Below are 14,814 nucleotides of genomic sequence, written 5' to 3' on the forward strand. Positions count from 1 at the left end.
TCAGGTACATTGAAGAACAGGATCATTAGGGTTCTGTGTCATTAGCACTGCTTCTAATGTACCCCATAATGCTTTCTTCTCTAGGAGGTGGCACTGATTATCTGAGTTAGCTGCTTCATCAGCTCTTAACACTATACCACCCGGGTCTCGCACAACCTCCAGCGTGTTTATCCTCACACAGCTGAGGTGTGGGGACCGAGCATGATACAAGCCGTTCCTGTAGAAGGTCAGATGTTGGAGGAGCTTGCACAAAAGCGGTCAGGAAGTCTGTGGCTGAACAGGGAATTGAACCTATGTTTAAATGTCTATGACAGAAATGAACTGTGAGCCAAGACCGCCTCATAGCTGAAAAAAAGCCGGGATTCGAGTTGATGAAATATGATATTTTGGGAAGGGGAAGAGAAAGCTTTGGACCTCTGCAGACCTGATCTTCTCAGCCCTTACTCAAAATTGTCCTTACACAGACTGAAGTATTTTCATGTCATGCAATTATAGATTGTGATGGGGTTGTTCTGTACTCACAACTTCAATAAGTTTATGCCTGGAATATATATATGTTTAACTTTTGAATAATAATTGCAGCCTGCTGTTCAACCCCACCTATTACCTGTATCTTTCTTTTGCCCATGTGCAGTCACTGTAATAATTACATTTGATTGTACATATTTGTTAATTTCTATGAGATAATCTAATTACCTACAAGAAAAAAATAAGTCGTATGTTTTGTTAAGTTGGTTTTTTTGAAGGCTCCAGGTGAGACATTTTCTGTTCAATCAGAAGAGATTTAGGGCATATATCATGTTAGGTTTTCATTTATAGTTAGCTTTCAAGAGTTAATAAATGATTGCCTGTCACACAGCCCTGAGGAAGCACCCAAACTCAATGCCTGTTGTAATTGCTGTAATTGGGACTTCCCATACTATAGTTGGCACCTTACAGTCCTGATTCTCAGCTGACCTGAGTTGGAACTGCATGTCAGGATGGGGCCTGGGTACACATTGCCATCTTCCAGGTCTTGTTTGGAAGGAAACTTGTGCATGTGTGCAGGAAGGGAGCTCTGGTGTGCTCCTGTACATCTTCTCATCTGCATGGCTGAAAGACCAGTACCATGAAGGACACCATGAAGCCCATCTGCCCTGCAGATGGAGTTCAGCCACGGCACACACACTGGGACCTAGCTGCCACATTGAAATATACACTGTCTGCAGCTCTTCATTTCCCTGGGATCTAAGTAGGTGTAGCTTTGTGTCTTCCCTTGGGGTCTTTGGCACAGGCTGTTGCCCATCTGTATCTCCAGCCACAAGGGTCAGTACTGAATTCCTATAGCTGCATCATTGCCTGGTGGCTGCTCAAGTGCATAACTACCATTTCCCAGCCCAAGTAAAACTCAAAGCAAACAGACTGGATTAAAAACCAGTCTCTTTTAGCTTCAATCAACACAAGACATTTGTATACTTGCTAGGACTTAAGATATGCAGATGTCTTTCTGCCCTGTGGTGGTTTTGTCACCATTCCTCAGTGTTGTTTGGGCTCAGTCAGACACCTGTAGACTTCACAGCTTTGCGAAGCCCCATTTCCAAACCAAGGAATCTCTTCCTTTTACATGGGCAGCTTGCTTTTCCCTTGGTTGGCTCCATAGTTGAGCAATAGTGTCATGTCACAATCATGCTCCAGGTCTCTCTGTGACCTGGGTGGCTTTGAAGAACCACCAAGAGCCGTTGTTTTCTCTCCTTTTCTCTAGGAACCCAGCACTCTCCAGGCAGCTACCTCCCACAGAGGAGCTGGAGAAAACTGGTTGCATCTATCGGTGGCCGTCTCATGGCCTCCAGTTTAGTGCTCCTGTGCAACTAGATTTCATCAGATGCACATTAACCAATTACCTAAATTGGCACATTAATCAATTGCCATTAACTGATACAGAATCTAGAAGATGAATATGCTCTGTATTGGTCATTTTTAACCCTTGGTATTGGTGTGATTGTAGCTATCTGTAATACATATCATGCAACATGTCTGTGATAACTTCTATTTTTTATAAGCTTTTTATAAGCCACTTATAAATAGTACCTTAATATGAAGTGTGACAGATTTATAATCTTTAGTTTCTCCTTAGCCCTCCAAGTGTTTCCTTTCTGGAAATACAGAATACATCCAGTATGCCCTAGATACTCTCCATTCTTCTGATGACTTTAGCACTCAGTCATTGATTGTCTCCACTTCTTAATCAGTGTAAATAGATCAGTGTTGCAACTGTCCTTTTATTTAACATTTAGAAAGGACAAATAAGATCAAAGGGTCAGTGAGGGGGTGATGACTAGAAAATGTATTTTGTTGCTCATGTGATACTGAGTGGTATTCGTGTCTATATAATACAGACACACAAATCTGTAATTATTTTCCATTGCAATAAAGAGAACTGGAGTAGCTGAGCAAATTATTTAAAAGAAGTGGGAAAAAATCTTGAAAAGATAATGCATGGCATATTTGTCGTGTCAGTAGTTTGTGGCATTCACTTTCACCAAAGGCGGTGTGTGTAATGGTCTCCTTTTCATCACTGGGCAAACACTATGGCACAAAATGCTTGTTTAGGGTTATGCATCAAATCAGTGCCAAAATGGGGGTTGGAACCCAAATTTCCTAGTATCCTCCATGTTCTGCTTCTGTTCACCTTCTGCTGCCAGGGTAGAGATTTTTTAATTTGAAAATAAAGTATTTTTTCGTTTATAAGGAAGAAACTCTAAAAGTGTAGGGAAGGAAAATATTTAGGAATCTGTACTGGTTTTGTTTGTTTGTTTACTTCAATGTGGGAAAAGCCTGTGCATCAGACACTTAGGTGGTATGGAAAATTTAGAAGTAATACCTGTTCACCTTAGCATATGTCATTCAGATTTTGTTGAGTCTAATCCCTCCACCATCCCATGTGTTTTTACTTTGTCTTTAAAAGAAGTAAAGCCCTTTAGTTACTCTTCACCCTTCCCTTACATTCAGCTATGAAAAGTATAGTAATGAATGTCTCCAGGCAATTAATACATTGACATGCATTTGCAGATAAGCACATCTACTGTGTTTCTCACAAGCCATAGGGAACATCAGGTTCAGAACTTGTAGGATTTAAAGCACAGACAAAGCTAATGGCTGTAAATTGTAATCTAAGCTAACACTTTTTCAGCCATAGATTCCTCCCCCTTTTCTTTCTCCTTAAAACTTTTGCTGTGGCGTCACTGATAAATCACATCCCTTTGCTCTGTAATATATCCTTTTTTATTTAAAGTTTTGCCTTCCTACCCATTAAACCTATCCTCATTAGGGGTGCTTTTACTTTTCAGAAACGTATATTCAATATTATAGGCTTGGAGTTCTTTTGTTTTCTCCCTGAAGAGGTAAAACCCTGGGGGATTTAAGTATCTACTTGATAGGCTTGCACAATCTTAATCAGCCTATAATGGAGCTAATGGCTGTTTGTCATCCTTGGAGATATAAATTTCCTGGTGATGTCTACTGCAGTCAGTGCATGAAGTATGCTCTGACTGCCAGCAAGGTCTAATAACCAAGAGAAGGGCAGCCAGCTTCATTAGCAAGAGAGAGATCGTACCGGCTGCTTTTCTGGGGAACTCTGCTTTTTTGAATACCGAGGGGGGGAAAATGGATAATGCTGGTAAGTGAAATAAAACAGATCTTCATTCTTAGTGGAGCTGTGGGGTTCGTTTGTATCCTGCCTCACTTGCTGCAGGAGATGTGTTTCTTTAGCCTTTGTGGCTTCTTCCTTTTCAGTGTCCTTTATTAAAGCAAATTTCTATGTGTAAAATGTGACACACTTAAGTTGTTAACCCTTTAACAGTCTGGTTTTTCTGTTTGAAGTCTGTATTTCCTGGAAATGTGAACCTAAACTGTAATGTAAGATCTGTCTTTTTAAGGATTTCAGTGTTATTTCGGAAGCTATATGCAGGAAATGTGGCAGGAACGGAAAATGCTTATACTTCAGTAGGAAAATATCTATTACAGATTGCAATAGGTGCGGATAGGTAACTAATAAAGCTAACAAAAAGTAGATAATGCATCTCTCTCATATGTCTTATTTTAAGCTGTTTCTATTTTCTCCATATAATGCCTTGCTTTCTTTTATATTTAGTACATGAAATATTGAATATATTTGCACTTTTTATTGTTTTCTTTGATGTTCCAACTTTAGATCATGCATTTTCATGCCAAATAATGCACTTTATGGTTTCTAAGGAGGCACACACAATACCAACATTGCATCTATGATGAAATGCATTATTTGCATTTCCCTTTTGTATTGCCTTTTAACACTAAGCAGAGCAAAAAAGAGACCTCTTTGGGATAGATATTTTGCATGTTGCTTTGACTGCTGTAAAACTTGAACATGTCAGAGTCTCACTGATTTATTGGTAGTAGTGCAATTACATACTAGGACACAGAATCTGCAGTAGATTCAGTGCCCTTTGAAACCTGCTCAAATCATCAAGTTTGTTTAATGTTAACCTTAAAAGCGATGTTCACCTCTAATATATGTGAAAAAAAAATATTCTACAGTAGATTTCAGAAGTCATACTATATGTGTAGCTTATTTTTCTGGCTTTTTGTGGATGAGGGTTTTTTTTGGTTTTAATAATAATAGAAAAACTCTTGCTTATATTGGCTAAACTGTCCAGGTCAATCTCATCTCAAGTGTATTGCCGTTATTGCAATATATGACTTCTGTGAAAAACAGATTAAAGAGTCTTGCTGCTTTTATTTCTATAAAGTCTAAGACAAAAAAAAAAAAAGGAAAGAAGTTTTTTCAGAAATTAAAATGTTGGCATCATGGAAAATTACACTGCCAGTAGCTATGAACTTAAAAACTGACATGGTCCCAGTATAATGTTAAATTTTTGTGAAATAAGATTAGGAATACTCTTTTCACTTGGTGCTTTGGCCAGCTTTTAAGAAGCTTTAACATAATAAATGATAATGACGTGTGTTCCGTATTCCATGATGAGGCAGAATTTTCTGGTCAGAGGGGAAAGATTCCTGTTCTCCGGCACAGAACGCCTGTGGGCAATAGATACCCTGGCAGGCAGAGCTGCTAATTCCTCCAGGTTTTTAAACTCCCCAGCATCAACAACTAATACTACTGAAGTCTTGACAGAGCTATCACTTTAATCCAGCTATAAAAATCTGTTCTGGAATGAGTCACATTTATTTTAAAGGCCAGTTTTGGGGGGGTGAAGAGGGAAGCTAGTATCTGAAAACCATAGAAACAGATTATCCTCTGTGTGTTTTTTTGGGGGGGGTTGGTTTGTTTTTTTTTTCGCCTTAGGAAGATTCCAGTTTGGTTGCTATCTGCAAAATTTGGAAGTTAAAATAAGTAAGGCTTTGTTCTCTGCACAACTTTACCAACTATTCTCAAAGCATCTTACAACACTAGTTTGTTGAATAACTCTAGATTTTTCTTCTTCATGCAGAAAAAGTGACCAAGACTTTACTTTTTTTTTAGAAAGCAATCTATATACATTTGAAATTAGTTTAAATCATCCTTTTGGAAGGAGAATGAAAAGCCAGTGGTAAAAAAAAAAATAAAAATCCCACAACAAAAACAAAAACCAAAAAAACCAACCCAACAACAGATGGAATTAAGCCCTTTAGAGAGGATGTCACATCAGAGGGTAAGGCCATGCTCCAGCTTCCACTGTGGTTACCAGCAAGCTTCTCACTGCCTATGGTCAACTTGGTCCAAACCTGCAGTGAGTTTCAGCCCCATGCATGGCATTGGGCACACTCCCTTCCCCAGGCATCTCTTCCAAGAGTCATTGAATCAGAATTCTAGAATGGTTTGAGTTGGAAGGGACCTTGAAGTTCATCTAGTTCCACCACCCCTGCCATGGGCAGGGACACCTCCCACTAGCCCAGGTTGCTCAAAGCCCCGAACAACCTGGCCTGGAACACTGCCAGGGAGGGGGCAGCCACAGCTTCTCTGGGCAACCTGTTCCAGTGCCTCACCACCCTCACAGTGAAGAACTTCTGCCTTACATCTAATCTAAATGTTTCTAAATGTTCTAAATCTTTCAGTTTAAAGCCATTATCCCTTGTCATATCACTACATGCCCCTGTAAAAAGTCCCTCTCTGTCTTTCCTGTAGACCCCTTCAGGTACTGGAAGGCTGCTATAAAGTCTCCCTGGAGCCTTCCTTTCTCCAGGCTGAAGAACCCCAACTCTTTCAGCCTGTCCTCAGAGAGGAGGTGCTCCAGCTCACTGATCATCTTTGTGGCCCTCCTCTGGACTCACTCCAACCACTTCCATGGTTTGAGTGGTGTAGGGAATACATCCATTTCCAAAGAGCCTACAGGGAGCTGGGTAAACACAGCGGGTCTGCAGAGGTATTTTTAGGGCTCTTGATCTCTAATTGCAACCAAATGGAGTCAAGTGCCAACGTGGAGACTGTGCAGCTGAACACCTCTGTAGATCTGGCCTGGGTCCTCTGACTTCTACAGGGATGTGAGTACACCTTTGAAAATCCACGTGGTGTAATATGAGCACTAACAAGATCAAACAGACAGGAGCAGGATATTTGCAATCATAAAACTAACTGCCTAATTAATTTGTTCTTCAGCAGTTCACCAATTGAAATGTAAACATGCTAATGTATACAAACTGGATACCTGCCTGAATTCTTCCTAAAGAGATGCTATTTCTGGCAATACAAAACTGCAGAATATTAGCACAGCTGCGAGTTTCAGCCACCAAGTGTTAGAAATAACAATTTGGTTATCAGTGTCAGTGAATCAGGCCTTTGTTATTAAATTCATCATGCTGCCAGAAAGAGACTTTCAAAGTCAGACCATGGATAATTGTTGGGCAAAACTCCATCTTCTGCTCTGCATAACAGAAATATCTCTGTAATTCATCACTCATCTTCTGTGCCATCATCAAAATCCTCTTCTGGCCAAAACTGTTATTTGAAAAGAATAAGTGTTGGTAATAGGTCACCTATGTGCACCTTTTAGCTGGTTTGGTCTGTGTTATTTTGTGGTTTTAAGAAACAATGTTTTCATTTAAAAAGGCCTTTCCTTTAAATGTTAGATTGCTTATATTCTTAATCTGCGCGCCGAGACAGCTCCATATAATCGCTGTCTTGTGTGTTCTTTTAAAAGCCTTTCCTGGAATAACAATAAAATATTCATCCATCTGTGTATGGCACATCAGGACAGTTCTAGTTGTAATTTTTTTCCTATTTTGGCATCAGCTCTTTATGGTGAACTGGCTGCAGGTATTCAGCTGCAAGGCTGCCTGCCACTGCAGGCAAGGGTGGGCAGTCAGCAGCCCCCTGCCTGCCTCCACCAGCAGGTCCTGGGCTCTGACTTTGCTGCACACGTCTGCTTTGGACCAGACATATCAAGCCTGGTGACAGCAATGATGTAATAAAACTCATTTTAAAAATCCAAGGAAGGGCTGGAAATAACTCAGGGGAAAAAAAAAAAAAAAAAAAAGAATATAAAAGTAGCAAGAAGCTTGCAGTAGCAGGAAGAGAGAAGGGGCGGAAACAGACGTGCTCCCAAGTGATGCTTTTTGGGGGGAGGGAGGGTGTTTCCTGTAAAAAGGAGTGAGATCAACATCATCCCTTCCCCTAGAGCTCCTAGTCAGCTGTGTCCTGCCCAGACAGGTGTCTCACCTTCAAGTGGACAAGTCTCACACACTCATTCATAACCAAAGAGTGTGCCAACGTGAGGTGCCAAAAGCTGGGGGAAGGATCTCATCAGGGTGAATGGCACCACAGCAAGGTGCTGCATCGTGCATGCCATACTAGTATTGAACAAAAATGGGAGGCCTTGTTTCATGTTTCCTGGGGATTTATATGACTTCTTTGCACTTGGAATATTATTTTAGCAGTAATGAGCTAGCTGTGGTTAATTGTTACCCTGAATTATGTAGGCTCTACGTCTGTGGCTGCAGACTGTGTCTTCCAGTAAATAATCTGCTTTAAAGGGACTGGAGGTCTTGTGTGTTGAATATCCTATCTTTGAGGAATATTCGGTAGCACATCGAACTTCATGTTGGACCAGTAGTGAAACAGAGCTTTTCATTGAAGCAAGACTATTTAACTTGAGGCCTGAAACACTGTGGGACAGGGTGAACAGCAAGTGTCAATTTAGCCGCCTTCTGCGTGATACCACGTGTCACAGGAAGGGTAAGAGACACAGGAAGCTGTTTTCTGACAGTAATTCCCCTGCTTTTGAAGTAACTGGTCATTTTTGTCTTTCAATAAGTCAATAGGACTTATTTATATCCTTTAAATAGGACTGCTGGGATTGAATGCTGGCTAAGGATTTGACCTTACAGATACTTTGCAGTCTCTTGCCTGAATTTGAGGCAAACAGGGTGCATCTTTTTAAAATGTAGGGGTGAAAAACACTCAGGTAGTTATAAGAACAAGCTGGGAGGTGGGCTTCAGATTATGATCCTGGTTTTCTCATCAACTCACAGTGTTCAAAAACCTCTAATGTGGCCCAGCCGATCTGTGTGTACAATTAGGCTAGATAACAATCTCAGGGTGTTGTAAGGTTCACTTGTGGCCCATAAAGGGCTCTGGAATCATTTGACCATCTAAGGCTTAAGCTTGGTTGAATTGTCCCTATCAATTTGGAAACCTATTGAAAAAAAAAACCCCTTGAGACAGTGACAGGGTAACTGTGGGTTTCTCAGCCCTTGAGACACATCTTTTGATGACAACTCCAAACTCCAGCAGCAAAATCCATTGTGTCCTGCTGGCAGCTTCTGTTTTGATCCTTGATGATACTTTGCCCATGTTCTTCCCAACAGTGTGATAATGCTTTTGGAAAGGACAACAGCATCTCCTTTCTCTCCATCTCACTCTTATGTGTATGTTCACTCATTGTCCTTGCAAAATGGGGCTATCAATGATGCCACGTTGACTTTTATTGGGTTCATATGCCATGTTATATGGATCACAAAATGGTTTGCACACAGGCAATAAAATGCAAAGCAATAATCAACTCTTTTATACTACATTGTGTATCTTTATTTGTCTCCTATTTGCACTCATGGCTGCAGTTGAAGCAGATGTTCTAATGTATCACAGGACACTGCCTGCTAGAAAGTTGAATTTCTTCTTGTTGTAATTATTACTCATAGCTTATGCCCCTTTGCCCAGAAGCTGTAACAGTGTGCATATAAAGCCACAATCTTGGAAAACATTCATGTGAGGATTAAACTTCCTTGTGATGCTGTTGCTTCCGATGTTATTTTCAGGTCTGTATACACATAGCCTGGAATAACTCTATAGGAGCTTGCACTGGAAGTAACCAAATACCATGTAGGACTAAAATGATGGAGCATCTTCTAATGTAGAGATGGTCCACCCACTCTACTTCAGATGGCTCTCTTTAGCTAGATATGCTGTGGTTGCACTGTGTTGACACAAACTAATGATATTTTAAGCAGTACTTCTTACAAAGAAGCAACATGAACTCTAGCTGTTTTGGAGAGACAGTATAACGTAGATTTTATTTTCTAATAAGTTCTGATGCTGTTTTCTGATAAAAGCTAGAAAGCATCTTTGTGCTTTATGTTTACATCTGCTGTTTGTGTGGGTTTTTTGGCAAACTGCCCTCAGACCCCTGCTCTGCGCTCTGAATCATCACTGCCACCTATGGTAAAGACACGAGTGTGTGTAGGGAAGTAGAAATCCAAATTTGACAGGTGTTGCTTCCCTATCGCTTTGAGCAAGGACTAGACCATGGTTGCAGAACCAACCATTCTGACACCATGAGGGAGCAGTCCAGAGAAGGAAAGGTTGTATTAAGTGAGGCATCAACACAAATCACTCCGAGAAAAGCAGCCTGTGCTCCAGTGGCTTCAAAAACCCCAAATTGAGGGGGCTGGAAGTGAGCTGCAAGGGGGAAAGCAAGATTGTATCACTAAAGAGCAGGTGGCTGATAATAAGGATCTAATCTGCTTCTGTTTAATCATCATTCATTGTCTCTAACTGTGAGTCTTCTAGGAAATTTGATGCTTAATTATGGGGTGACTTGCAGGGGTATTGCTTTGGGCTCTAAAAGTAGACTGGATGGAATTTTACCAAAAAATACTTTCTTTTTTTTTCCCTCTGTCTCACTATTTAACCATTTTTTATATTTTCACATAAAACGTTTATGAGACTTCTTCCTAAAGTATAATTGGAAAATATAAGTAGCTTAAGACTATAAGAATACCTAGCAACCTTCTCCCAGCAGACAGAAGTAAATCCTGAATAAAGCAGCTGAGTTGGTCTCTAATTGCTCGTTCTGGCAGGTGGGGCCCAGCAGCCCCTGGGTGAGCGTGGGAGGGCCAGGGCCAAAACAAGCATCCCCCAGTAGTGTCCTGTGGAGAGGCAGGGTGTCAAAAGGAGATGGGTCACCACATTTGTTATCCCACACTCAAGGAGCCATATGTGCTCAGCGCTCTGGGCACAGCTCAGCATTAGAAGGGATGTCCCATTTGCTGCTGGAGATGCCAGAACAAAGAAGTAGGTGTATGCATTTGAATAAAACTGCAGATACTGGCGGATAGAAACTAATGTGGTTTGTACTGATACCAGTACAAAAACACCCTCTCCAAGCACCTCCTGGGGGCAGTGGTACCAGCAGTAGGACTTGCAAGAAAAAAGAAGTAGGGATGATGTTTATGGTTGTTTTCCTCCCAGAGGAGACGAACCTAACCCAGGCTTGTCAACAATGGGCTATTGAGTTGCTGGGAACCTACAGCTCAAATAACAGGCTTGAGTGCAGAATTAGGTCCCCAAAACCACCCAATTTTTAAATAAAGCAAAAGACCCAGGAGAAGCTAAACTGGCCAGGGCCAAATGTTTGCTTAATCTTAGCTTGCTCGGCTGTTTCTGTAGCATAACTATCAAAAATTACTGTGACTACTTATTTCCCAACTTACTGCATGCTAAAATCCCTTTAAATGTATTTCTGAATAGCAGCAAGCTATTTCACAATGATAAAGACAATCCTATGTCTCTATAGAGAGGCAGGCACAGTGGGAGACAATCCCAGAGGCAATCTTTTCATCCTTGGCTTGACCATTGCTAGGAGAAGCCTTGCACAATGTAATTCAAACACAAATATGACAGCAGCTGGTATTTCTACAGGAAACAAAGTTGTGATCGATTCGTCCTAGCTCCAGCTCCTGCTGACTCACATGTCCCTTCTGTCTTTCTCGCTGGAACTTGTGTTGGTCCAAGAAGCAAGGGGTATGTCATTATGGAGGCTTGCACAGAAATCACGTGGAGAGATGTGATCAAGATATGGCAATCTCAAACCAGCAGAAAACACATGTTGGTGAGAGCTGCTTATTGATGTTTAGACTACAGTAGTCCAGTAACGCTTTGCTGTGGCCTTACTGTCAAGGGAAATGGTTTGTTAATGTAGGAAGCCTATGGAGTTCATGAGCGTGCGTGTATCACAGAAGCAGCCTATATATTTTAGCTGCTTTGTTTGTAGCTGCAGTTGTTATATAAGTCTCATTTTTCTTCTCTTTTCTGTTTCTGTTTTTGTTGTTTAATATTATTAAAATAACTAACATGACGCATTATTCTGTTTTAATTTCAAGTGAAATTTGGCAACTTCTTGTGGTGGGATAAGGTTTAATTGCTCTTGGCATTTTAAAAATAAATGCAAATGACAAAGATATTAAACTGACAAATCATGACGGCTCACATAACACTTTTTTCAATGGATTTTATCCATGCATTTTTAATACCCAGAATAATCAGCCTTAATTCTACCATATTTACAATAAATCATTATTCTAATAGAGACATTCTGATTTGTCAGGCAATACACAATCAGCAGTTTTCAATAAAGAATCTGAAAACTGTTTAACATTCATTCTGTGACACAAACTTATAAATGCCAGACAATTTAAAATTGGGGCCAATATGCTGCCCTTAAATTGGGATATTAAGAAATAATTAGAGCACAGTAAGGGCAGGTTGCCAAATGTAACTTTTAAATTCCCTAGTTTGTATTACTTAGCACAGTGATTGTAGCATGCTATACAGCTTCTCTAAGGCATAAACATGCATTTCCTACACAACAGCTTAAGGCTTTGAGTGGTACCCGCAAGAGGACGAGCTGGCTGTTTGCTTTGGCATGCGTGGCTTCAAGAGGCATAAAGCATCACAGAATTCAGGAGCAAAGATGGCTTTGGGGTTAAAAATGAATGGGAAACAATGGTAGAGTCCACCTTCCCCAGTTTTCATACAAAACTCAGCAGTGGATTGGTTTGTTTGATTGTTTTTTCCTCCAGCACTCCACGAAGGCCATGTCTGCTGTGTGTAACCAGCACCATCCCAGAGGTCCCTGAGTTAGTTCTGAGCATGTTTATATGATGTGGTGTCTTTTGCCCGATAGACATTAATCTGAACCAGTAAACAGTGTAGTTAAATCAGTACTGGTGGCTGCACCCAGACTGGTTAGCCATTTCGGGTTAGATGTGATGCAGTGACATCCCACTTGGGACACAGCTTTTCTAGTTCTAGCTGGAGGATCTTTGAACACTATGATGTTAATTGATGCAAACAGGCCTCGGAGCCCAACCATGCTGATGAATGAAAATGCCATCCATGCGGATGAGCTGCCTGTCATACTTAGAAGCAGAAGAAGGTTGCATGGTGCCATGTGAGGGCATCTTGACTATTTCTGAGGTTAGACAGTCTAGAAAGTGGGGAAAAATACTTTATTACCTACATGTGGGAAGTTCTGGGGCCAAATTAACTGTGATGAAGTCTTGAGCAAGATTTTGAGGTCCACAGGGTGAACAATACTTTGCAACATCAGCAACATCTGAAGGTGATGATCATTACATTATATTATCCAGTTCAAAATAATGTAACATCTATTAATGTTCATTGTTTTAGCTCTGGGTATTGATTCTCCAGCACAAATGCTAGAGGAAATGGAATAGCCATAAACATAGTTCTTCGTTTTCGCACAAGTTTCTGTCACCTTTGCAAACTCTCAAGTTCTGTAAGTGTTGTGTATATTCTTTGATGCCGTAGTTCGGGAAACTTGTCTGCAAAGTAGAGTGGGAAGGTGTAATATTGGCAAAGTAGACATAATGCTCAGCATCATTTAGTCTTATTATGAAATACTGAAGGAGGAAGAATAGCCAGTGTTATTTCCATCTTCCCACCCAAAAATGTTCCCTTCTCCCAGGAAGGAATAAGAAGGATGGTGGTGGGGTCCCCTTCCTCTCTGAGGTGGTAGCCTGCCTTGCTCTTTCTTCTCCACTGCGGGTGAAGAAGCTAACGATATGACACTTGAGTGAAGGGGCAATTTGTATGGCTACTGTTTAAGAGCACTTTTCTGAGAGCAGTGTTTTTCCACCGCATTAATAATGCTGAGTGTGCATCAGTGAAGTCTGCTTCTCCCTGCAGTCCCGTTGCCCCTCGTGACAGAGAAACACCCTGTTAACTGTTGTCTATCTGATACAATGGCTTCCTAATTCAGGAACATGAAAGGCTCAGCTGAGGTAAAAATTGCCCTGAGATAAGTTCCCTCATCTCTGCTTGCAATCACAGCTAGATTTCTTCAGGTTTTTTTAACCTAAGTTTGAAAACTTGAGGGCAAATTCAGCTCTTTTTTTTTGTCTTATAGAGCAGATGGCTCCCAAGTGTTAAAATTTGTGCACCTCTTCCAGATGCAGAAAGGTTGTGCAGTTGTTTCAGAGGATTACCCTTGGGGTGAATAAGGTGAAGGCAGAAGTTAGCATCATTCCTATGATCACCATTTAACCACACTTTTGTGGCATCACTGCCTGTTATCTCCTTTTCCTCTGCTCTCCCTTCAAGATTTTTCTCCAGATGAGTAAATGCTACCTCAAGTAGTAGATCAGACTGCTAATGGAGAAGTCAAATGCCACCATTGAAAGACAGTTGATATGTGCTTGCCTGAAAAAGTCACACAAACAAACTTTTCAGCACATCATGGATGGAGCTGTGTGACTTCAGGCTCTCCTTTTCCCTCTGTTTCTGACACACCATACTGGTCTTTTGCACCTTTGCCTTTTCACAGTTTATCAGAAAACACCTAAGCATCCATAGGAGGCAGAAGTGGTGCTTCCCACAGCAAAGCACCTATTGCCTGCTACTGTGTTGGACTGGTCCTGATAACTCCTGTGGTCCCCTTCACTTTCACGTTCCCATGCTGGTCTGCGTGCTCGGTGTGAACCTGCATCACTGACGTTTTTCTTTTCTTTTCTTTTCTTTTCTTTTCTTTTCTTTTCTTTTCTTTTCTTTTCTTTTCTTTTCTTTTCTTTTCTTTTCTTTTCTTTTCTTTTCTTTTCTTTTCTTTTCTTTTCTTTTCTTTTCTTTTCTTTTCTTTTCTTTTCTTTTCTTTTCTTTTCTTTTCTTTTCTTTTCTTTTCTTTTCTTTTCTTTTCTTTTCTTTTCTTTTCTTTTCTTTTCTTTTCTTTTCTTTTCTTTTCTTTTCTTTTCTTTTCTTTTCTTTTCTTTTCTTTTCTTTTCTTTTCTTTTCTTTTCTTTTCTTTTCTTTTCTTTTCTTTTCTTTTCTTTTCTTTTCTTTTCTTTTCTTTTCTTTTCTTTTCTTTTCTTTTCTTTTCTTTTCTTTTCTTTTCTTTTCTTTTCTTTTCTTTTCTTTTCTTTTCTTTTCTTTTCTTTTCTTTTCTTTTCTTTTCTTTTCTTTTCTTTTCTTTTCTTTTCTTTTCTTTTCTTTTCTTTTCTTTTCTTTTCTTTTCTTTTCTTTTCTTTTCTTTTCTTTTCTTTTCTTTTCTTTTCTTTTCTTTTCTTTTCTTT

General features: G+C 40.2%; 1 protein-coding gene across 3 annotated transcripts in view; it reads left to right on the forward strand.

Moving 5' to 3' along the window:
- Positions 1-3,568: 3,568 nt before the first annotated feature.
- Positions 3,569-14,814, forward strand: part of PHACTR2 (phosphatase and actin regulator 2) — a 115,437-nt gene continuing 104,191 nt past the window's right edge. The window contains exon 1 of one of the 3 annotated variants that reach the window (XM_026844320.1): positions 3,569-3,655. In XM_026844320.1, the coding sequence (XP_026700121.1) occupies positions 3,643-3,655 (13 nt within the window). In that variant the 5' untranslated portion in view covers positions 3,569-3,642. The remainder of the gene's footprint in view (positions 3,656-14,814) is intronic. The other 2 variants (XM_026844319.1, XM_026844321.1) reach the window with 2 other exon arrangements.

The sequence above is a fragment of the Athene cunicularia genome (genome assembly GCF_003259725.1).
Source record: "Athene cunicularia isolate RWA chromosome 3 unlocalized genomic scaffold, athCun1 chr3_part1, whole genome shotgun sequence".
Taxonomy (NCBI): domain Eukaryota; kingdom Metazoa; phylum Chordata; class Aves; order Strigiformes; family Strigidae; genus Athene; species Athene cunicularia.